Consider the following 25176-nt stretch of genomic DNA (forward strand, 5'->3'; position numbering starts at 1 on the left):
TTTTTATCCGGCAAATATTTGTGCTAACCGACGGCTCGAGAGATGTCAATTTTTAAATTCTTCATCATTTCTGTCACATACTGAGCAATGCTTCAATTAATTTTTGCACATACTTCCACGGTGTAAAAATATTTGTATTTTTATGCAAACAACGCGATGTAAATTTGGGAGAGAAAAGATCGATGTTCTCTCGGCAAAGTTTTCAAGTATAGCGTGTCTTTAAGGGAAACCACCAAGATAGCATGATAAAAGATTATCTCGCCGTAATAGACTGCGCAATATGATGAAATGTTATTTCTTTTATTTCGGAAATTTCGCCTCTGTTGTATTACGTCATCGGAGTGATTGAATTCAACATTACGTATGCCCGCGGTAATTTCGTATGCATCGTAATTTCGCTGATTAATCGGTGCGGTGCGGCAAACTTCACCGGCGAATACATTGCTTTCGTGTCGCATCGATGAAACGGAGTTACATGAGCCACATACACATGGAGGGAAAGGAAGGAAGGAGAGAGAAGGCCACCTATATACCTACGTACCTACCAAGCAACCCACCTACCTACCCACCCGGTAGCAATTAATTATCGCCCAACCATGTAACGAAATTTCTCCCGACGGACGAGAACGACGGACTGGTAGAATTAAAATTGCTGTAAAGTAAAGCGGTTATGCTGAGACCTCGCTGATGTGTCAACAAATTCATATAGGGACAGTTATTCTGGTCTCACCTCTTTCCGCAAATACGGAGAGAATTTAGAGAGATCGCGGGTCTGCAGCTATAACATAATGCAGGGAACACCTCCGTGCTTTGCTTTTTTTTTGTTTTGAAGTGGTTGATTCATTTGCTTAAGGTTTTCTTAGAAATACTTTAAATTCGAATTTTAAATTTTAATTAATTATATTAATCAAAATATTACATATGCAAGATGTATAAAAAGTACCAGGACGGTGAAATATCTCGAAAATTAAGCATTTCAGAAAAATTATTTCAGATAAAAGTTGTATAGTTTCAAGAGGAACATAAAACAATTATACATTTTGTTTACAGATGACTCCACTTTCGAAATATTCACAGATCATTACTTTTCTTAAACGGAAATCCCAACTTTTTATTATATCATCTTTTTCCATAAATTAATTTTAACAACTTTTGTTTGAAATATTTTTTATTTGTTTAATATTTTTTGAAGTATTTAAAAAAATTTTTGAAATATCTAAAAGACTTTTTCAATATTTAACTTACGATATCTCGCTAACTACTTGTCGGAAGAAAAAGCAATATTAGACTTTTCTACTCTATTTGATACTCCCTCAAAAACATTATTATATTACAATAGCGTCCTGACCTTTTTAATGATTTTGCAATTTCCAAAGGTTGATAAGTTAACAAAAATTAAGACGCTAATAATATATTCTTGAGACTAAATAGAAACTAAAAAGTCTAATACCACTTTTTCTTCCAACAAATAGTTAGCGAGATATCGTAAGTTAAATATTGAAAAAGATACCAAGTTTTCCTTAAATATCTTAAAAAATAGTAAGTAAAAAAGTGTTTCAGACAAAAGTTATTCAAATTAATTGGTAGAAAAAGATGATATAATAAAAAATTGGAATTTCCATTTAAGAAAAGTAATAATCAGTGTCTGTTAGTATCTCTGCGAATGATCAGAATGTCTTGAAAGTGGCGCCGTCTATAAACAAAATAGTATAGTTGTTTTATGCTCCCTTTAAAACCACACAACTTTCGCCTGAAACATTTCTTTCTAAAATGCTTAATTTTCGAAATATTTCCCTGTCCCGGTATACACTCTGTATATACAATTGTATATACACACACAAGTATATATATGTACAAATCGAAAAAAAATTCACTATATTGAGATTGAGATAATTGAAATTAAAGTTATATGCAATGCATCCGAACGGTGATTTCACCGTTTTAATTCTAAATCAAATTACTCTCACGTTTTTAATAAAAAAAATAATATAAAAGGGATTTATAAAAATGTTACTAAAAAAATTACTGCATCGTGAACATATCTTTTAAAAAATTGATATGGAAAGTACACAATTTATAGCAGTTGACGTATATGACAGCTAATCTGTCATTTTTCTAGTAACGTTCATTAGTATGCGAGTCTATTAATACATTATTATACCATGTAAACTCAGTTGATATTCTCTTGCGATAATACTTATCATAAAGTTACATATCATAAAGCATATTTATAAACACGTAACACACATATAGATCTATCGAACTTTGTCGTACTGTGTTAATCATTAACTTTTTAACAGTATATTTCACGAAAGTCCTAGTTGCCAAGAATAAAATAGGGCATCTATATGTGACGAAAATAATAAAAAGTTTCAACATTGACAGCGAGCTGTCGAATAGCGTAAAAATATTTACTTGATATAAACAATCCACAGCTTGTAACAAAAGCTCCGTTCGCTCCGTATTAGGAAAATTTCAACGAACATTGTTGAATTTACAAACTCAAAGATATACGGAAAGTTTCTGAACAGATTTTTATGCATCAACTATCCCTTAATATCGCGACGTAATGATTTTCATATCGTCGCCCGACAGCCTCCTCTATCTCGCAAAAAGTCCTTAACTGCTGTGACGTACAGGCGAGAGGAAAAAACATTGTTGAATACGAGATAACTGCTATTTGGCGCGCGCGCGCACACACACATACATGCACACACACACACACACACACACACACACGCACGCACACGCACACGCACACGCACACGCACACGCACACGCACACGCACACGCACACACGTGCGCGCATATAAAACACATACAAACTACATATGCCGCACGTCGCACACACTCGCTGCCGGGCCCGTCACGCAGCCGTCGACCATCCGATAAAAAGTAAACTTTTCTGATCAATAGCGGGCTGCTCCCCTCCGCTTCGTCGCAGTGACGAAGTTTCGCTATCGATTCTGGAATTAACGTTGTTCTCGCGTGTCATTATCCGGCATCGGATGCATCACTCTCGACTTGTGCACTCCGGCAATTATGAAGCAGCCCTCGTTCCTCCCGTTCTTTTCGCCCAACTTTACTTCCTTCCCCGTTCCGTGATGGACGAAAAAGATTAAGCGCTGGCGCTTTCTCAAAGATTTATTCACCTCGAGAATCAACAACGCGATGCATTTAATATCCATGCGTGTCCACCAGAAGTTTCTCGCACAGGAAAACAACAGCGACGGCGTAAAAACTGTCGCGATATTATTCGACATTGACCGTCGCTGATTAATGAACGCTCAACATGCGCTAGAACGTCGCAAGTCGTCGCAAGCTCGGGCGCAAACTGCGCACAATTACCGGCTTACAGATACGAAATACATGCGTGCCTCCGGCGCATTTCGATCGCTCGCGTGTTAACGATGCTCTTGTTGTCGTTCTCATAATCACGCCACCTCCATTCCCCCCCTACCAACACAACATGTGTAATTTATGTAGAGCAATAAGAAGGGTATCCGGTACGTATCCGGTCATTAGTCATTGCTCATAAGTATGAAACGTACAAACGGTTGATATTGATGCAAACTCTCTCTAATTTGTGTATATAGATATATACATACATGCATGTATATGTATATAAATAAATATATAAATAAATATATATATATATATATAGGGTGCTAAATTTCAAACGTAACAGGTAAAAAATCTCGGAAACTATGAAAGATATTGAAAGATGCTAAATCACGTGTTCCATGATTTCGAAGGCGAAAGAGAATGGCATTATCAGTTTTTTATTTGGAGGACATTTTCAAGGTCAGTTGAAGATCAACTTAATTTTTTTAAAATAGAAAGCCCAATTTTTTATTATATCTTCTTTTTTTACCAATTAATTTTAACAACTTTTGTCTGAAACATTTTTTTATTTGCCTAATATACATTGATACATTAATATACATTTGCCTGTATATACATTAGAGATATGCGAACTATTCGAATTCGAATCAAATCGAATCGAATGTAATGTAATTCAATTTGATTCGAATCCGAATCCGTATGATTCAAATCCGAATAATATAAACAGGAATCAAATACATTATCGTTTACGTGCATCAGTTACAAAACGGGCTTGTGTGTTTGAACCCTTAACTTGCAATTAACTTAACTTATAATTAATAACTTTATTATAAATTATTTTACATTTTTAAATATATATTTTACTTTAAAATGATATTAATATTCCCTTTCATATTAAAATCTTCCATCATTATTTGCATGTTTAATAGTCATGTTAAATTTTTTAATGAACCGATTCGATTTCATTCAATTCGATTTGAATTCGAGCGAAATTTATAGATTCGATTCGATTCGAATTCGAATTTAAAAAATGAGATTCGATTCGATTCGACTCGACATAAAAATTCTTGATTCGCACATCTCTAATATACATATATATATATATATATATATATATATATAATTTGTACACAAATATAATGTATATAAATATAATGTGCCAATATAAATATACATATAAAACACGAAGTGTCCCGGATCTTCCGGAAATGAAAAATTGTGAAGATTAATCACATCAAAATGAAAAGAAAAGTCAACCATTTGCAAAAGTCGCAACAGTTATTAAGTTGTTAATGATTGAAACTGACCACATTTAGAAACTCTTTTAATTAATAACTTGAATATTTGCGTACTCATTTGCAAAATGGTAAAAGACTTTTTTGTTAAGAATGACCAAATCTACAATTATATGACATGCTATTGTATTTAGCGACAGATTCAAGATTCAGGGTTCAAAGTTCAATATACTGATATCTATCGTCAGATACAATAGCCGTCATATAATTGTAGATTACGACAATCTAAAGAAAAAGAGTTCTTTAAATAATATTGGGGACTTGAATAAGTTCTCGTTGTTTTTTCGTGAAAATGAATGCTTTATTTAAAAAAATTAGTAAAGAACATGTCATTGAAAGTATTGTCCATCGCTAGCCACTACTTTCTCCCATCTTTCTGGCAGCATACGAATACCATGTCGAAAGAGCGACTCATCTTTTGAGGTTATTCACGAATCGACTCATTTTTTGGCATCTTCATAAGAATGGAAGTGCTGCTCAGCCAGGCCATGAGTCATCGATCGGAACAAGTGGTAATCGGAAGGAGCAATGTCCGGTGAATACGGCGGGTGAGGTAGGACTTCTCATTTGAGCGTTTCCAAGTAGGTTTTGACCGATTTTGCAACATGTGGCCGAGCGTTGTTATGCTGCAGAATTACTTTGTCGTATCTCTCTTCGTATTGCGGCCGTTTTTACTTCAATGCTCGGCTCAAACGCATCAATTGTAGTCGATAACGATCTCCCGTGATGATTTCGTTGGATTTGAGGAGCTCATAATATACTACACCTAGCTGATCCCACCAAATACAGAACATGAGCTTGGAACTATGGATATTCGGCTTTGCCATCAATATTGATGCATGGCCGGGCTTATCCCACAATTTTCTACGCTTAGGGTTATCGTAGTGTATCCACTTTTCATCGCCAGTTACGATGCAAAAAACCTTTCCTTTTCTGCCGTTGGAGCAGCTGTTCACACGTGAAAAAACACCGTTCGACGTCTCTCGGCTTCAGTTCGTACGGCATCCAATTTCCTTACTTTTGAATCATTCCTAATGCTTCTAAACGTTTGGCAACTGTTGTGTGATCAACTCCTAATGATTCTGTAAGTTCATTTTGCGTCTAACATGGGTCTTCATCGAATAATACTTCCAATTCTTCGTCTTCAAACTTTTTCGGTGCGCCAGAGCGTTCTTTATCTTCAACATCAAAATCATTATTTTTAAAGCGTCTAAACCAATCTCTGCATATTGTTTCCGACAGAGCATGGTCGCCGTAAGTCTCCACAAGAATTCTATGTGCTTCAGCTGCAGATTTTTTTTTTTAAAAGTAATGCAGTAAAATTCCCCGCAAATACTCTTTTTTTGGCACGAAATTTGACATGTTTAATGCTATAAAAAAATATGTTGTTTACGCTTCGGCGGAATAACATATACTGTCACTTCGAGCCTAATGGTGGAGCTTCACGATGAAGTTGGCCGATGCAAAAAGGCTAAGATAACACCATCTGTCGGGAAACAGCGAGAACTTATTCAAGTCCCCAATATAAAATTTTTAAATAATATAAAAATATATATCTATATATCCTTCATATATATACATATATATTTATAATTATATATATTTTATTTATATATATATTTTTTTATTTTTTATATAAATTTATATACTTATATATGTTTTTTTATTTTAATTAAATATATGATCAATGCACGTGTGCTTACACGTACGGCAGCGTATGGATTAAACGCGATGGGAAAGTTTTTAATCTGTCTATTTGGGAGTGGGGGAAGTGGGCAGAGAACCGAAAATGAGAAACATGACGAATGATGCATGACGGACATGAGAGACGTCGAAACGAAAATTCGAAGGAAGGAAATATAATGTTTCACATATAACACATATATATCGCGAGACAATTTTTTGGTGAGAAAAAACAGGGGGTAGGGGGAAAATTCGGATATATCCTAATAAAACGGCATATATGTCCATAGCGAAAAAGAGGAGAAAGGGAAGGAAGAAAAGGACTGAAATGGCGGTGTCGTGAAGATTAAATCGTTCGGGTGCATACTCGATTACGCCTGCATAATCGATACTACATCATAGCTCTATAAAAGCGGAACTTTATAATTAGCTAATGTCGCTCGTGTATCAGGATAATCCTTTAATATCCGTTATACGAGGTATTCTGAGAGCTTCGATTAAACTAGCCGCGTCGTACTTATTTTCTTCTGTGCTTCTTTCGATATTACATCTCTTGTTCCTCTATCTTCTGCCCTCCCCCCCTCTCGCTCTGTCACCTTTTCCTCCTCCATTGCTCGTAAAAAGTTTTATCAGGCTCGAGAGTTTTGCTTAAAACGCCGGAGTAAATTGAACCGTACATATTAGACGATATTTAATGTTGAATGTTTCAAATATGCCCCGTACACTTTCATTGAATGATCGTCATATACTTTCCCCGCGTTGACATTGCTATTAAGTGAAATCGTTATATCACTAAATGGAGTATTTTTCTAATCTTTCAGCTTGCAACGTATGGAATGACGTCACACCACGAAAATATCGGCCACCACGCATCGGCGATATCCCAAAGTAAGTAACTTTCATATAGATAGACAACATAGAAATTCCTGGCATAATCGTCCGCGTGGAATTTTTTTGGGATCTAAGCGAGATTCAGCCAAATTTCTTAAAATTACACGGAGAAAATCCAGTGATAAAAATTTCTTTAAAAACGTTCCTCTTCACAATATTTTTTTTAAAGCTGGATTATGCTTACATTGTAACATAAATTACTGCAGAAATAATAAATTTGACGAACAACTAAATATACGATATACATCATTATAACTGTAATGCAATTATAGAAATTGTTCGATCGATAAAATAACTTGTTGCACAATTTAAACTATACAGTCTGCATTCGTATTTTGCAGAAATAAATGACAATGATTCAACCACATCTTAATTACCTTTTGATGGAAATCATTCTAGGTTATAGTAGACGAAAAAATGGATTCCCTGTATTAATGATCTCTAATTGCGTGTAATGAAGGCGGGTAATTATTTAATCGATTTCTCAGACCGATTGCACGTACAATTTGTAAAGTAACGATTAAAATTTAACTTGGGAGGATGGGTATCAAAGGAGTTATCTAGGAGGCGCTTAAAAAGAAAGTCAATGGTAATTCCAAATTCCAAACTATGAGTAATGCTATAAGAATATCGTCATCTTTGACATGTATATATTTTAAATCAAGCAGTAAATGTGTTAAAATCACGAGTATAAATAATAATATATTGTTTATCCGAGTTACATCTCAAATCTTACTATAATTGTATACAGTAATTTTTGTTACGGATATATTGGGTCTGGAAAAAAGTTCGTGGCGTTTTTTTAGTAAAATTCAACTGGTTTTCTTATAATGTGAAAATGAATTTATTTAAACCAAATATGCTCCATTATTATCGACAATGTTTCGCCATTTTTCGGGTAGAGCCATGATGCCATCGGTGAAGAACTTCTGTGGTTTCTGGTTGAAAAACTGAATCAAGTGGTTTTCACAGGCTTTTTTTGAAACCAGCTTAATTCCATTGAGAGAGTTCTGCAGATATCGGAACAAGTGATAGTCAGAGCGTGCTATGTCTGGACTATACGGTGGATGCATCAAAACCTTCCCAACCAAGCTCTCGCAATTTTTGACGGGTCATCAAAGAAGTGTGTGGTCGGGCGTTGTCATGATGGAAGACAACACCTTTCCTATTATTCAATTCGGGCCGTTTTCTTTCAATTGTCTGGCGTAATCTCTCTAGTTGTCCACAGTAGAGTTGAGAATCAATCGTCTGACCAACTGGAAGTAGCTCGTGGTGGACGATTCCATTCCAGTCCCACCACAAACACAGCATCACCTTTTTCGGCATCAATCCTGGCTTCGCGAATGCTTATGACGGCTCACCTTCCCTTGTCCACGATCTTTGACGCTTCCGATTGTCGTACGTGATCCATTTTTCATCACCGGTTATGACACGTTTCAGAAATGGCTCGATTTCATTGCGTTTCAGCAGCACATCGCAGATGTTAGTTCGGTCTATCATGTTTTTCGCGCTCAACTCATGAGGAACCCATACATCGAGCTTCTTTTTGTAGCCAGCTTTGTGTAAATGGTTCAAAACAGTTCTGTGGTCAATGCCTAGCTTCATACCAATATCGACACTGCTGATATGCTTATCTTGCTGGACTTTTTCAAGAATTTCATCAGCTTTTTCAGTGATTGGACGACCAGAGCGTGACTCATCTTTCACATCAAAATTACCAGAACGAAAGCGAGCGAACTATTTCCGCGCAGCAGATTTTGATAAAGTACCTTCATCGTACACAGTACAAATTTTTTCACAAGCCTGCGCAGCGTTCTTCCCTTTGTCGTAATAATATTGCAAAATATAGCGCAATTTTTCATTACTTTTCTCTATTTTCAAACGCAAATAACTTTCCAACCACTGCAATTTCGATGTTTATACACTCAAAGTAACGCTCGAAGTCTCACCTTTCCAACGAGCGTTTAGTGGTGTCGCTGCAATCTGTGTTTCCTGAGTTATTTGCAATTGACGCCATCTATCGGGAAAAACGCCACGAACTTTTTCCTAGACTCAATATTACCAGATGTGATTGCACAAAATTGGAAAATTTCTTTTTTATCGTAATTGCGAGCGAAATTCAGTGACTCATAAGAGACAAAAGAAGAAGAATAGGCGGAGACTAAGAGAGAGAAAGAGAGAAAGAGAGAGAGAGAGAGAGAGAGAGAGAGAGAGAGAGAGAGGAAGGTGGGGAGGGGGCGGGATGAATCAGAGAGATTCGATTTGTGTAAAAAAAATCACCTCCATCAATTTTCAACTTGATCGTGTCGTTCCATTGTTGTTGCGACGACAGCGCGAAGCCTCTTATTTCGTTTTGCGTCTCGTATATGCTGCTCGTATATATAGTTAAACGTCTCACTGTTGCACACACACACATGCGCGCACGCGCGCACATACACACACATAGCACATGCACAGCTGTTTGTACGCAGTATATCGCAAATCGGGCCGTTATCGCGCGTCGCTTAATAGCTGAATAAAAGAAATACGCGAGAGAAAGAAGGGGAAAGAGAGAACGAGAGAGACAGAGAGGCGGAAAAACAGCTCGTCCGTTTAAAGAGGGGAATAATGCGTTGTGATGGCGATGCACTCGCTTACGCAAACGCTGCGATATAAATGCAAATGCGTTTAATCGAGCAAATACGTCCGCACACGCGCATAATATGATGGATGAAGCACGGCCTAGCCGTGACAGAGAAGGAGATGAACTATGCAGCTTCCATTCTTACGTTGTTGACGTTTACGCATCCTGCCGGAAGATCTAGTCGATCTTTCGCACCTCGAACAGGGCGTTCGCCGGCTGCAGGAGAGCAGCAGGAGAGACGGGTACATGTTAAACAATGGTTTCAATTAATACCTCATCGATCAATGTTGCAGATGTATATAATCCGCATCTGGATGGGACCCGAAGCGAACAGCTCGGAAATTCGGCTGCGCGAGTCTAAAAGAGACCGATTGGCCCACTTATTTCACTGGGGGGGACGGCGCTTTTATTTGAATATAATTTAATTCGAACAGTCTCGATTAAGTGGCACACGAGGCGGACACGAGGAAGTTTTCCAATCGCTTCCGTTGCGTTCGTTCGACAAACGCGTACGTCGATATATCGTATATTTAAAAAGCATATCGCAATTTCCATATAATCTTTTTGCTTCATATTATTATTCCCCGGGGTATTTTTTATTGCATGCCGCGTATCTCGTTATTTCAATTTCCCCATTTCGAGAGATAATAATTGCATCATGCGTGTTTCGCTTCCATTCCTCTTTTTTATTCTTTCTTTTTCTATTCTTTTTTCCTTCTTTCTCTGAAAAATTGGATTTGGGATCGCTTTTTTCTGGAGAGAAGCAATTTTTGCCGAGAGGATGTTGTATTTATACACGATCCGAAATTACCAAATTCAAAATAAAATGTAATCGCAAACAATTGTAATGTTACTAAAGAACGTACCCATAGACAATGAGGTTGCCCTAGTTTTCATCCTTCCTCTCTCTCTCTCTCTCTCTCTCTCTCTCTCTCTTTTGCTCACCTCGTTTCTCCTTTTTCTCTCTTTTTCGCACGCGCATTTCAATTTTCCGTTTTCAATTTTCAAATTTTCAATTTTCCGGCGTAAAATAGAATGATTTGATCGTTCCGTTAATACACACAAAGCAAAAAAATGTGTTTAAAAAAGTATATCTTGATTGTTTGAACGTGGCTGTCGATCGTTGTCGAAAATCTGTTCAATTCGAAAATTAATATCGTATCTGTAAAATTTGTAAAATGCATTGGATATGATAATAATGCAATAATACCATACGCTGGTATATTGCAAAACGGCAAAGGATCCGATGACTGATTTATTTATATCAGTATTCCACTTTTACCGTGTTATTTTTTAATGATAGACTCTTCGTTTGAAGCTGAGATTTCGATCAGAGCGAAGACGTCGAGATACAGATAATTCTTGAATTATAAGCGACTGCAATAGAAGGGCTCCTAACAAACTGGTTTTCTGCAAGCCAAGTGAATAGCGAAATTATAATTGTACGTTCTGAAATAAATTTCAGAAGTTTGTTTCAGTAAAATTTTCACTTCGTACTTAGTTGCAAAGATACACAATTTCAAAGACCGAACGATCGAAGAAAACGATTACGTGCACGTGACGAATTTTCGTTGGGAAAGAATCGTCTCCAAATTATCTTCAGAGAATCTATTGTCATGAAATAATACGGAAGGGAGACAATGTACTTGTATATATTGTACTTGTATATATTGAAAAAATTTGTATTCGCGTAACGAAATGGAGAGATAAAAAATCGGTAAAGTTAAATTACAGATATTTCTCTGATTATCGTAACCGAAATTATTCGTCTGCACATGCAGCTATGTTAAAATTTGGAATATAATCGTACTAAACAGTGATGACGTTACAATCGCTTACATGGTTATATTTTATTCAGGAATCAATAACTCAGGAGTGATGTTGTACTCAGATAATTTTGAAATTAGCTAGATGAGAGGAAAAGATAAAGTATGTAAATTCCTTTCAGCGCTTTATCCTCATTACAGACAAGTTCCAATGCAACCTCGGTCTCAATGCCATCTGATACGTGTAATATTGACGTAAACATGTACGCCGTAAGAACAAATATTTCAATATTTTTCATATTTATAGCGATTGTAAGCTAAATTATCCGTGAACGTCATCTTACAAAGAAACCTACGGAAGTGTCCTCCTTTGATTCCAAAAAGCCAAGAATATGTTGTGATTTAAATCAAAATAGGAGTGTTTTTTATACGTGCACGTATTTTTTTATACGTACCTGTATGGCTTTTTAGGAGGTGAAATAATCCTTTTGAAAAAAAAAATCGTTTTTTTTCTCGGAGCATATTTCATCAAAAACTAGTATATGAAATAAAAAATATTTTCCAAATAAAAATTGTAACTTGATTTTAAGAATTAATGATGTTTTCGATTCTCTCGAAAGTATTATAATTTTAAATATTGTCTTACCAGTCACCAATTTTTTCTGTAATCTCAAAGTTTTATTTCCATAAAAGATGAAAAAATAATTTATGTCGAATTCAGCCATACATAATAATGTTATTTTTCTTGTATGTTGTATGAATTCTCGGATCACTAAAAAATTGAATATATTCAAAATTATAACATATTCGAAAAAGTTATTATAAAATACTTCTGAAATCATTCAATTTTATTCAGAAAATTTTTTTCTATAATTTTAACTATGCTTCGAAAGGAAGAACTAATTTTTTGCAAACTAATTTTTTTTCACCCCTTAAGATATTGTACAGACATGTATAAAAAAATAAGTATACGTATAGAAAAACATCCCTCTCTTTTGATTTAAATTATAACATATTTCAAGCTCACCGAAATCAGTCACTTCCGTGGGCTTCTTTAATTTCGATAACATTTGTTTCAATGTAAGATGCAAATGAAAATAATATGTATTTATATTATCTAGACAAAAATAAGTTAGTGGCCAGAATTTTATTTGAATAACCCTGAATGACTCCTCCTCCATCTATATAATTTTATCTAGATAAGAGCAAATACGGCTTCGACCGTGCGCAGAAATAATTTCCCCATGAAAATTGCTTCTCATAAAAAGAAAGAAACAGAAGAGATCGTAATTGGAAAAATTACTAAAAACAATTGACTGCACATAAGTCTGCTATAAATAAATATAACTCTTTGATCAGGCAAATCCAATTATTATAGTACAAATCCCTCACAGAATTTTCCGTTCTTACAACTAAATTCTTACCTGCTCGCTAAGCAACAAAAAATCAATTACACGGGAGAGAAGAGAGTTTTTTCTGTATAAATAATTTATATTTAGGTCACGGCAAAGGTATGAATAAGAAAGAGACTCTGCTCAGATTGACAAAGTGCGATAAAATGGTGATGCGAAATCGCTGACCGATGCTCCCGAACATTTGCATCACAGAATCACGTCCCGCTTTTGACGCCCATTGATTAACCCCGACCTTCGACACTATCGTACCGCACTTAAACGGTAGAGGAAGAGAGAATAGAGTGAGGAGGCGAGGAAGGCGAAAAAGAAAGTTCAAGGAGGACAGCTTAAACTGCCATAATGTATCTCGGCATGCGAATAGATATTTTTAGCCCCGCGTCGAACGCGATCGATGTGTATCAAGGCGGCGGTAGGTCGGGTTTACTAAATAATTGCTTCTCCCCCCTGCCCTCGACATTGAAACATCAAAGACAGATCCTTTGACGTCATAACCGTTGAGGATTCGATAATTTTTGGTTTTCGACGAGACGTTTTCTGCTGACTGTTCGACAGCCCGCGATCGATCCGCGAGGAAATCGCTGTACGAAAGTTCGCGAGACATAAACCATGTGTCTGGATTCATGTTCACTAAAAGTGAATCGCGAAGGCGCAGTTTTGTTCTCGACGACCATTCGACCGCTCGTCAGAAGTCGACGAACCCCTGTCATGTCGGCGAGCGTGCATTTCCGGAGCCGACAAGCATCGCCGTCGCCGCGCACGCGGAGCACTTAGGAAGAGATGAAATGAAGCAAAAAAGGAACGCGACGTGGACGACGAGGACAGCGCGAGATATTTTAAACGCGAGCCGAGCGTCGATCGATGGCCAGGCCATTACTGTTTAAATAATTGAATATTGTCGGATTAAACGAGTGCGCTTCGCGCAAATGCCGCCGCTCGAACTTCGCGTTCGTGACACTAAACGATCAATTCTTCCGTGAAAAAGCCGTAAGAGACAAAGAAGAAAGAATAACGGTCAAAAAATGCGAGAAAGGAAAAAAATAAATTTATACCTGACGTTTCGGAGAGAAAATAATAAGTTAACGTTAATGTGCCTCAGCTAAACTTGCCAGTCTTTGTTCGAGCAATTAAAATGGATCATGTTGTACAATTCTTGCTAAATAGAAACACAACTAGTCGACTTGAGTCAGTAGTTAATAGTTATTAATTAAGTAGCACAAGTTAAATTTTCTACCTCGGCCTTAACCCTTTGAGGCATAGTGGTAAGTATACTTACCACTTATTTATTCTCACATTTTCATGAAATATTTCATATTTGAAGGATTCTTGTCGGGTTTTTGCGTTTTTTAGCTTCTTATATGATATAGGAACATACATGAAAGGTTGAAAAGTGTTTTCCATAAGGTGTCTATTTATTATAAATAAACAAAGTGAGAAAAAAGCACATTTGTACAGAAAAAAATCATTTTCCATGAACTATGAGTGAATTTTTTGCTCAAAATCAAGATTTGAGGATTTTTTGGGTCGCTGATTACGAATCTGAGGTCCAAAATCCAAAATTAATTTTCCAAGATGGTGGATTCAAGATGACGAATCATAGAATTTTTATTAAATTAGCTAAAATTGTACTCTAGATAGTTTTTGAGGTCGCTGATTACGAATCTGAGGTCCACATTCTAAAATTCATTTTCCAAGATAGCGGATTCCACATGGCGGATCATAGAATGTACATAAAATTAGCTAAAATTGTACTCTGGTTAGTATTTGAGCTCGTTGATTACGAATCTGAGGTCCAAATTCTAAAATTTATTTTCCAAGATGGCGGATCATAAAATTTTATATAATTAGCTGAAATTATACTTTGGTTAGCTTTCAAGGTCGCTGATTACGAATCCGAGGTTCGCAACTCATTCGTAATCAGCGACTCCAAAACCCACACAATATCCATTGTCATCGAAATTATCGCGATTTTTCATTTTTGCATCCGCCATCTTGGATTCGCCATTTTGAATTTCGAAAATTTGATAACGGATACGTCATCAGCGATTCCAGAAACCCCCATATATAAATTTTCATGTGATTTGGATTTTCTAAAAAATACGTACCTCAAAGGGTTAACTCATTACTGACGGTTTATTAGCTAAAAAGTAGAATTACTTTTGACGTAATCGTTGTATACTTGTGATATACTAAATGTATCAGCCAGTAGACGACGCTGTACATCACAAAATATATAGGCCAATGTTCCGAACTCTTTTTTATCGATGAAAGTGGCTTATAGCCAATCAGAAGGCTTGCAAGCTACTTTGGTGCCACTTTTATCGCTAAGAGAATTCAGAATACCGCTCATAATCCATAGGTACTGCATATCGCTCGTTAGTAACGTGATAGAAGTATATCGCATATCAAAATTGAGGTTACATCGTTTCACAAAAATGGTGACATTATTTCATAAAAATTTCATAAAAATTATACAAAAACAGAAATGAATATTATATTACTGGCTCGTAAGTAGTTTTGACTTTCACCTCATAACTGTGTAATTTCTCTTGTTTAATTATCAGTCAACTTATTTATCTAGCCTCTGAGAGAGGTGACGTTACGTGACTGACTATATAGAGTATATAAAAAGTACCAGGACGGCGAAATATCTCGAAAACTAAATATTAAAAAAAAATGTTTCGAAGAAAAGTTGGGTTCAGGGTATGGTTTCAAGGTGGACATAAAATAAAAAACTATATCATTTTGTTTGCAGATGGCGGCATTTTCGAGATATTTGATTATCGATTATTACTTTTTTTAAATGGAAATCTCAATTTTTTGTTATATCATTTTTCTCTACCGATTAATTTTAACAACTTTTGTCTGAAACATTTTCCATTTGCCTAACATTTTTTGAGATATTTTAGGAAAGTTTGATAATTTTTTCAATATTTAACTTACGATATATCGCTAACTATTTGTCGAAAGAAAAAATGATACTAGACTTTTTTACTCTATTTGGTCTCAATAATATATTGTTACAATAGTGTCCTGACTTTTGTTAATTTAATGATTTTGAAATTCCCAAAAGTCGATAATAAAAGTTAGGGCACTATTGTAACAATATATTCGTAAGACCAAAGGGAGTAAAAAGGTCTGGTACTATTTTTTCTCTCTCTCTCTCTTTCTCTTTCTCTTTCTTTTGTAGCTTTTTCCTCTTTTCTCTTTAATTTTGGTTACCTGCTACTTTTAGAGCACCCAGATCGCGTTCATCTCGCCACAACACGACGCGATGTGTTGCGCAATGCTCGGCCACGTTTCCGCGAAGCCTCGTCCGATTATTACTCGAGAACAACACCTACATCGGCCGAGAGAACAGATTGTGAGAGCATAACGCAGTTATCTCACGCAGTAATTTCACAATCTCAAACGCGGTTGTGTCAACACGGGCTTTCGTCGTCTGCGTGATATTTACATTGCTGCGCATATCGACGCGAAGCCGAAATTGCATCTACGTCGCATCGCCGTGCATTTGCGCGTCGTTGAATTAAAACATTGAACATCGATTCTTGATTGAACTTCCGCCAACCTCTTCACAGATACTGACACACACGTGAACGCGTTAGATATTATCAGATACACGTTCAATTTTTTCTTTTTAATTCGAACATTGTCGACAAAGAAACAATGCAACAATAGAAAGAGGAATTCCGTTCCTGTTTCTGTATTTAATTTCCTGTAATTTTCTGTAATTAACAGATGTCAGATCATGTCACTTTAAAGTGAAATCAATATTTTCTATCTTCAACAAGTCCGCGTACAATGTAAATTGAAATTTGCTAAAAATCCTTGATACAGTTTCCTTTGATCTTCGGCTTCGTCGGAATACAATCAGTAAGTTTGCACTCACTCTAATTCGAAATCTCTCAGGAACGCGCCAGAACCAGTTATACCGCGCGCATCGTTAGGAGGCATAAAGATATTAAGTTCAAGTGATTGGCATTCTCGGGAAGATATATACTCGAGTTCTTGTTCAACGGGAAAATCGGAGCGATATTAGTTGCAAGAGACAAATATCATGAATATTAACGATACGATGGTACTTCTTCCGCGCTACTCCCGGTCACAGCAGCCTCCGAGAATCTGTATTATTGATACTCCATTTTCACGCCAGAATCGTCCGACGAGCGTATCGTGGAATTGCATATATACATACATTCAAGATTATGTGTTCGCAAGGATAACAATTTCTCAAAACTACATTTTTACGAAACCACGAGTCTCTCCGAGGAACCCGCCAGAGAGATATTGCATAATATTTCATAATAAACGGACACCGGTGTGACTTTCTTCATAATTCACAATATCTTGATATTATTAATTAATATTTTACTTTTAATATATTTTTAAATAACTTTTGTTTGAAACATTCTTTTTATTGACTTAATATTTTTTTAGATATTTAAAGAAAACTTGATAACTTTTTCAAGATTTAACTTACGATATTTCGATAACTATTATAACATATTGATTGTCATGTGATTACTGTGTGTTTAATATTACATAATGTCGCAATATTACCGCATTTCAATAATTTATATATACGGAGTATAAAAGTACCAGATCAGCGAAATATCTCGAAAACTAAGCATTTAAAAAAAAAATATTTCAGACGAAAGTTATATGGTTTCAAGGGGAACATAAAACAACTGTATCATTTTGTTTACAGATGACGCCACTTTCGAGATATTCACTGATCAATACTTTTCTTAAATGGAAATCCCAGTTTTTTCTTATATTGTCTTTTTCTACTAATTAATTTTATTAACTTTTGTCTGAAATATTCTTTTTATTTGCTTAATATTTTTTGAGATATTTAAGGAAAACTTGATAACATTTTCAAGATTTAGCTTTACGATATTTCGATAACTATTTGTCAGAAGAGAAAATGGTACTGGACCTTTTTACTCTATTTGGTCTCAAAAATATACTGTTACAATAGCGTCCTAATTTTTGTTAACATATTAGTCTTTGGAAATTTCAAATTAACAAAAGTCAAGGCGCTATATGTATATTTAACTTGTATAACAAGTTAAATATACATATAGCTGATACTTTCTAAAATATAATCAGAATATTTTTCATTGAAATGTATTAGATATATGCAAAAGTTTTAGTCTTTTTTTCAATCTTCTGATGTAATTATTTTAAATTGAATTATTTTCCCGCCGTTTTGTGTTTTTGTAAAGTTGGTGTTGAACTTTCTAAAAATTTATTCATTCTAATTTATTAATGTACATAACCTCAAAAATAATAGTTGATACAATGAGCGACGAAAAACTTTTACATTTAACATTGCAGTCGATATGAATTTCAGCAAGTAAAAAATGCTGCTAAAGCATTTGAATTCATTTACTCTATTCTTGGAGAAAATATTGCATCCCGCAATATATGCAAATATTAGTTTCGTCGCTTTAAAGACGGTGATTTTGATGATCATTTGCGCTCTGGAACGCCATGCACTCTGGAAGCTTGAGGCCGACAATTTGGAAACATTGTTGAATAAAAACCCGTCCCAAACGCAAGCAGAATTTACAAGATAGCTCAAAGTTGATTAAACAATAGTCTCAAGGTGACTGCATGAAGTGGGAAAAATTCAGAAGCTCGGAAGATGGGTTCCGCATGAATCATCGTAAAACAGCATTATCCGCCGATTAAATACGTGGGTTTCATTGCTTTCCAGATAGCGCAAAAAAGATTTTTCGTCGAAAATTTTTACTAGCGATGAAAAGTGGGTTATGTATGATAATCCTAAACGTAGACATTCGTGGATGGACTCCGGATAAGCTTCTACATCAGTAGCGAGATCAAATGGAGATCACAGCGAATAGGTCCTTTTAGTGAGGTACGAAAGGTTATGTGTACTAATGAATCATAATGAATGGCATTTTCGAGACTTTAATACCAACCTTACAAAAACACAAAATGACGGGGAAATATTACCATTTTATATATTTTAAAATTATATTTTAAATAATTACATTAGAGGGTTGAAAAAAGATTAAAACACACCTAATATTATGGTTATAAGTAGCAGTTTAACCTTTTGAGACGTATATTTCAGAAAATCTGAATCACATAAAAATTTATATACGGGTTTGTGGGATCGCTGATGACGAATCCATTATCAGATTTCCGAAATTCAAGATGGCGGGTCCAAGATGGCGGACGCAAAAATGAAAAATCGCGATAATTTTGGTGACATTGAATATTGTAGGGTTTTTTGGAGTCGCTGATTACGAATCCGTTATCAAATTTTCAAAATTCAAGATGGCGGATTCAAGATGGCGGCCACAAATATGAAAAATCCCGATAATCTGGAATCCGCCATCTTGGAAAGTGAATTTTAGAATGTGGACCTCAGATTCATAATCAGCGGTACAAGAAACTCTAGAATCTTGGTTTTGAGCAAAAAATTCACTCATAGTTCATGGAAAATTATTTTTTCCTGTAAAAATGTGTATTTTTCATACTTTGTTTATTTATAATAAATGGACAACTTATGTAAAATACTTTTCAACCTTTCATGTATGTTCCCATATCATATAAGAAGCTAAAAACGCAAAAAGCCCGACAAGAATCCCTCAAATATGGAATATTTCAAGAAAATATGAGAATAAATAGGTGGTAAGTATATTTACCACCATACCTCAAAGGGTTAATTATAAGAATGTCATTACCATCAGTAAAATTCCGCTGAGAGGATTAATGTTATTATAATATTACTATTAAATAATAACAACAACAATAATATATTAAATAATATTGGTATTATTAAATACTCACTAATTATTGGTAAAATATTAATTTAATTGACCCAATCAGAAGTGTTTCCATTGATTTACTTCAAAAGAATACATATTAAATCAATCAAAAAGTTTAGTTCAATTCTGTGATTTCTACGACAAAGACATACGAATATATTAAAAGAAAATTGATGAAAAATCATAAACAATATTAACGAGAATTGTATTGATATGCAATATGTGTTCAATAAATGCAATTAAGTCAAATGTGACTTGGAGAACTCAAATCATCTTCTTTTTTTTTGTCTGACTGAGACTCATTAAACATTCACTGATTATCGGTGAAATAGTCTTCTTATTTATTTAAACAGAAACATTATTAGCCAGTGAAAAAATTCAACGAATACATGCATCACGAATTACATTTATTTACCGTATCTTTGACGATCAGACTTGAGCATTAACATAATCAACAGAAACGAACGTAGCAGTCAACGTAATGATACATGTAAATAAATTCGTGCTCACTGCCATCCATAATGCTCGCGATCATCATTTAAGCCGCGGCACTTAAACGAAGCGCATCATCTCTTTCTCGCATTCGCCCCATAAAATAAGAAATACACCTTTCACGCGCCAGCGGCGCTCGATGCCGTTCATATTGCTCGACGTTCCATATCGCCGTTTACGTTTCCTCCCCCCTTCTGTCTTCGTCGGAGAACACGATTTGACCGCGAGAGAAAGAACGAGCCATCTCGCAATCTATCTCGACAGCTCGACACGGGCGGGTAGCGCAGAGAGACGCGGAAGGGTTAAAAAAAGAAACGTCGAGGGCGGGGGGAAGGGGGTAGCGACGAGGAACTGGACGAGGAACAGGGTGAAAGCGAAAAATGCATGAGGGTTAACCACGCGCGCGGAAAGTCGTCGGCGTGGCGCTGCGCTCCGTTGAGCTCGCATTGGCTCGCGGAACTTTCGGTTCGCTGGAGCGTATCAAAGCGAGCTTTTCACCTACAGACAGGTTGTCCTGTGTCTGACACGTAGCCGCCGCTACGTGAACAGCGGGACATCATCGCGAGTTTTCGTCCGCCATTTTTCGAACGTGTGGAACGCAAAGTGACAACGGTGAAAGCTTCTGCGAGCACGACTGCAATATCCGGAAACCCGAGATGCCCGTTCCTGCGTCGACGAATTTTCGGATTCGCGTCGCCGGCAGTTTGCAGCTTGCTGCTTTGTACGTACAGGGTGTGTATGGTATGTGTTACAGTCCTTTGAATTGCTCATTCAGTCCACGACGAATTTAATATAGGTGCTCTTGCTGAAAAAAGTTCGCTGTCACAAAGGGGCAATGAGAACGTAAATATTCATTGTCCCGAAAAAAATAAAGAGTGTTTCAGAAATAGATAACCAAACTTTAAGAGCATATTCTATTCACCGGGGATGTTTGATCGTCACTATGAAAATCGGCTCTTGAATCGATTTTGTGTTGAACTAAGAACGATTCACTAAAAATATTGAACTGAAAAGATCGATTCTGCGAGAATCAATATAGAAAAGATGAAGTTAAATGTCTTCCCAAATCCGTAGACATCTGTCATCTATCGTGGAATCTATCGTCGCAACGCATTTACAGCATCGTGAAGTAATTAGCAGTGATTAATATAACCCATCTGAATATAAAGATTGAAAGTAAGTTTAGAATAAGTAAGTTTAGAATAATGGCTAACTTAACATCAATTTTACTTGGTGCACAAAGTATCGCAAATGTTATTAAAGATAATTTTCAAAGTTCATTTCATCAAACGATGAAAAAAATATTTCATATAATTCATAAATTTTATTTTCAATTATCCGTCAATTATCGTATATTTTACTAATAACGTTTTTTATTCACTTCTTATTTATATATAAGTTTAACATAAATTAACAGCCAAGCATCATGTGCATTATTGAACTTCCTCTACCTCGGAATAATATGCGGAATTAGCGGAAAGTCAATAATTCCCTAGAACCTATTTTCGTGAAAAGGGCAGTAAATTTTACTATATTGCAGCATACTGAAAACTATATCGGAATGCGAAAGAGTACCGTTGATATTATCAATGCAATTCGGAACGCAGCCATAGATAGATATCTGTCAAATACAGTAAAAAAGTCTGGTACCATTTTTCTTTCCGACAAATAGTAAGCGAGATGTCATAAATTAAATATTGAAAAGTTCATCAAAAGTTATAATTCTTAAATATCTCAGGAAATATTAGACAAATAAAAATGTCTCAAACAAATGTTGTTAAAATTAATTTGTAAAAAAAGATGACATAATAAAAAATTGAGGTTCCCATTTAAGAAAACTAATGATCAGTGAATATCTGGAAAGTTTGTAAACAAAATGATATAATTCTTTTATGTCTCCCTTGAAACCATACAACTTTTCTCTGAAACGTTTCTTAGTATCTTTCATATTTTTCGAGATTTTTTCTAGCTCATTTAAAATGAGACACCCTGTATAACGACATACATTATCCTTTATTCACCTCCTATTATAAATAAATTCATTAGCAGATATGGATCTGTTTGGAATTTGAATCAGTTTTTATTTAAGCATTTCAGAGCATTAAGATAGCGTCAAGATAGCAGCTTATTCTGTGTTCTTATTAAAGCCTGTTGTGAATAAAGTGTTTACAATTTGGAAGCGTTTCTGGTTTAAAATGTAGAATATGTTCTTAAAGTTTGACTAATTCTAAAACACCCTATTTCTAAAACACCCTGTATATCAGAATTCAAAGAGTGAGATAAGTTCGCTTCTCAGCAAAGTTATATTTTTCAGGATGTTGTCTGGATATTTAGACTTCGGTATTATAACTTCTCGGGAAATTGTCCCAGTTTCCGAATTTCGAATTCTTGAAATTTTTCGAGTAGCATAGTACGTATCCACCAAAAATTCTGTCATACTGCTATGCGAATTGTTGGATCTATTATATTTCTTTGTTCATTTCTAATTTATAGAACTGTATGATTGCCGACCGCAAACAAATTTCCATGTCCATTAAAATTTTGAACGATCTGTTTACGACGTAACAGATCGATTTGCAGCGCCAGAAACGAACGAGTTTCCGAGAAATCCTTTAAATACCGGGCAGAGTAGCGATTTGAAAATACCCTGGCAAATGGAGCGTTACCTCATGCACTAGCTCCCATTCTGCCAGATTCAGTGCTCAGCCATTTGCATGAAATTTATTCGAGAACTTTGTGTTTTCCTCGAAAAAACGTCATCTCTCGTCTCGTGGGAAGGAAAAAAAAAAGAAAGGAGAAAGAGTTTGATACGTTCGATCTCCGATTTTCTTTCTCTAAAACAAACTTGAGCACGTAATTTTGAGAACAACTCGGTGAGCTCGTCTATATCTCGTACGATTCGATATCATTACAAAAGACTTGAAAGTTGCCAACATTATACTGGAGTACCAGAAGACGAGAAGCGACTGCAATTCGTTGCTTTGCGCGATATAATGTTTAAACGACTTATACAGAGTGTCTTAAAAATACCGGAACTCCCGGATAACTTTGCAGGATCAAGTTTTCATAAGAAGCTTTAAATACAAAAGTTGTAGAAAATCGAGTAACGGACTTAATGGTGACCCTAAATTTGACCTTGGTCATTACTTTGAAAGTCATTTAGAAGTCAACTTGCGTTTTTTAAATAGGAACCCTTATTTTTTATTACACTGTTTTTTTCTACCAATTAATTTGAACAACTTTTGTTCAAAACATCTTTTTATTTGCCTAATATTTTTTGAGATATTTGAGGAAAACATGATAACTTTTCAATATTTAACTTACGATATCTCGCTACCTATTTGTTGGGATAAAAAAATGGCACTAAACTTTTCTATTCTATTTGATCTCAAGAATATATTGGTACAATAATGCTCTATTTTTTGTTAATTTATCGATCTTTCGAAATTTCAAAATCATCAAATTAACAAAGGTCAGGGCGCTATTGTAACAATATATTCTTGAGATCAAGTAGAATAGAAAAGTCTAGTACCATTTTTTTATCCCGACAAACAGTTAGCGAGATATCGCAAGTTAAATATTGAAAAAGTTGCCAAGTTATTCTTAAATATCTCAAAAAATATTAGGCAAATAAAAAAATGTTTCAGACAAAAGTTGTTCAAATTAATTGGTGGAAAAAGCCGTGGAGGCCATTTACCCGATATACTATTCCATACATAACCCTATACTATATACTTTATGAATCAATAAAAAATTTACAATTTTTAATTATAAACCTGTGTTTTCTATCAAAATTACTTTTTGCGTGAATTTTGGGACACCCTTTATATGCTAATCAATTTTTTATGAAAAATTTTAACAAAGCGCAGTTATACAATAGTAATTTTATTTATTCATCGTATTCTACATCATGAGAACCTTCAATAGAATGACCCAAGCTGAACCTTTATTGTTCACAGTGATATAGGTTGGATTAAATCAGTTTGGAGAAGTTCCCTCTTCCCTTCCCACATTTACATATGCTGTTTTACATATGCATATCCGTTTTTCATAAATCTTCTATGCCATCTGTTTTTTAATACAGTATCGAAAAACTACACCGTATTTATGAAGCTTCTTTTGTTTGGAACTTCCCAATAAAGCATCAGCAACTGCTTTTGAAATTTATCCGGAATTATGTCTCTGATAACACATGTCAACTAATGCATATCATAACATAAGATCGAACTAGCTTCTAACTGCCTTCCCTCTATTGTTAACTTTTACAAAAATTAGTTCTTAGGATTAAAAAGATATTTTATTCATATACTTAACACATGGTGTTTTTCTCTTCCTATTGGCCCAGAATTGGTTATAGTATGACCTATAATGACATAGAATATTGCTGAAGAATTGTTGACTAATAATCAGGAAATATCCAAAACGTTCCCAATTACTTTCTCCTTTAACTTAGAATCGATTAATCCGGAGTCCAATAATTTCGCTTCAAAACCACGACGTTTTTATCGTTTACATCGGTATTAATAATTCTTTTTATACTCGATGTATATTTATAGAATTTAACGGAAGTTACTCTAATCTTAGATGACTCTCAGCGGGACTATTATCTTCACAGCTGCGCGGTATTTTCTTTGGCCACCGGCGCATCTGGCGGCCTCTCTTCTTTAAGGGCTTCTCGATAGAAATGCTTCAAAGCGCAGAATCAAAGTCACAATTCAATCCGACGTGCGTCAGGAATTCGCGAAAGGATCGCGTCTGCTGTAGAGTCCATAAAATTCGTGACATCCTTGTGCCACGTAGAAAGAACTAACGATTCCGGCTTGAGATGATGACAACCTTTCGCACGTATAATGCCTTCCCACA

At 35.4% G+C, this 25176-nt stretch overlaps 1 protein-coding gene across 1 annotated transcript in view; it reads left to right on the forward strand.

Annotated features, from left to right (window-relative positions):
* Window positions 1-25176, forward strand: part of LOC105189488 (mitogen-activated protein kinase kinase kinase 3) — a 285702-nt gene that overhangs the window by 88200 nt on the left and 172326 nt on the right. The window contains exon 3 of the mRNA XM_025299321.1: window positions 7145-7211. Within this exon, the coding sequence (XP_025155106.1) occupies window positions 7145-7211 (67 nt within the window). The remainder of the gene's footprint in view (window positions 1-7144; window positions 7212-25176) is intronic.

The sequence above is a fragment of the Harpegnathos saltator genome, unplaced genomic scaffold (assembly GCF_003227715.2).
Source record: "Harpegnathos saltator strain DR-91 unplaced genomic scaffold, Hsal_v8.6 scaffold261, whole genome shotgun sequence".
NCBI classification, from domain to species: Eukaryota; Metazoa; Arthropoda; class Insecta; order Hymenoptera; family Formicidae; genus Harpegnathos; species Harpegnathos saltator.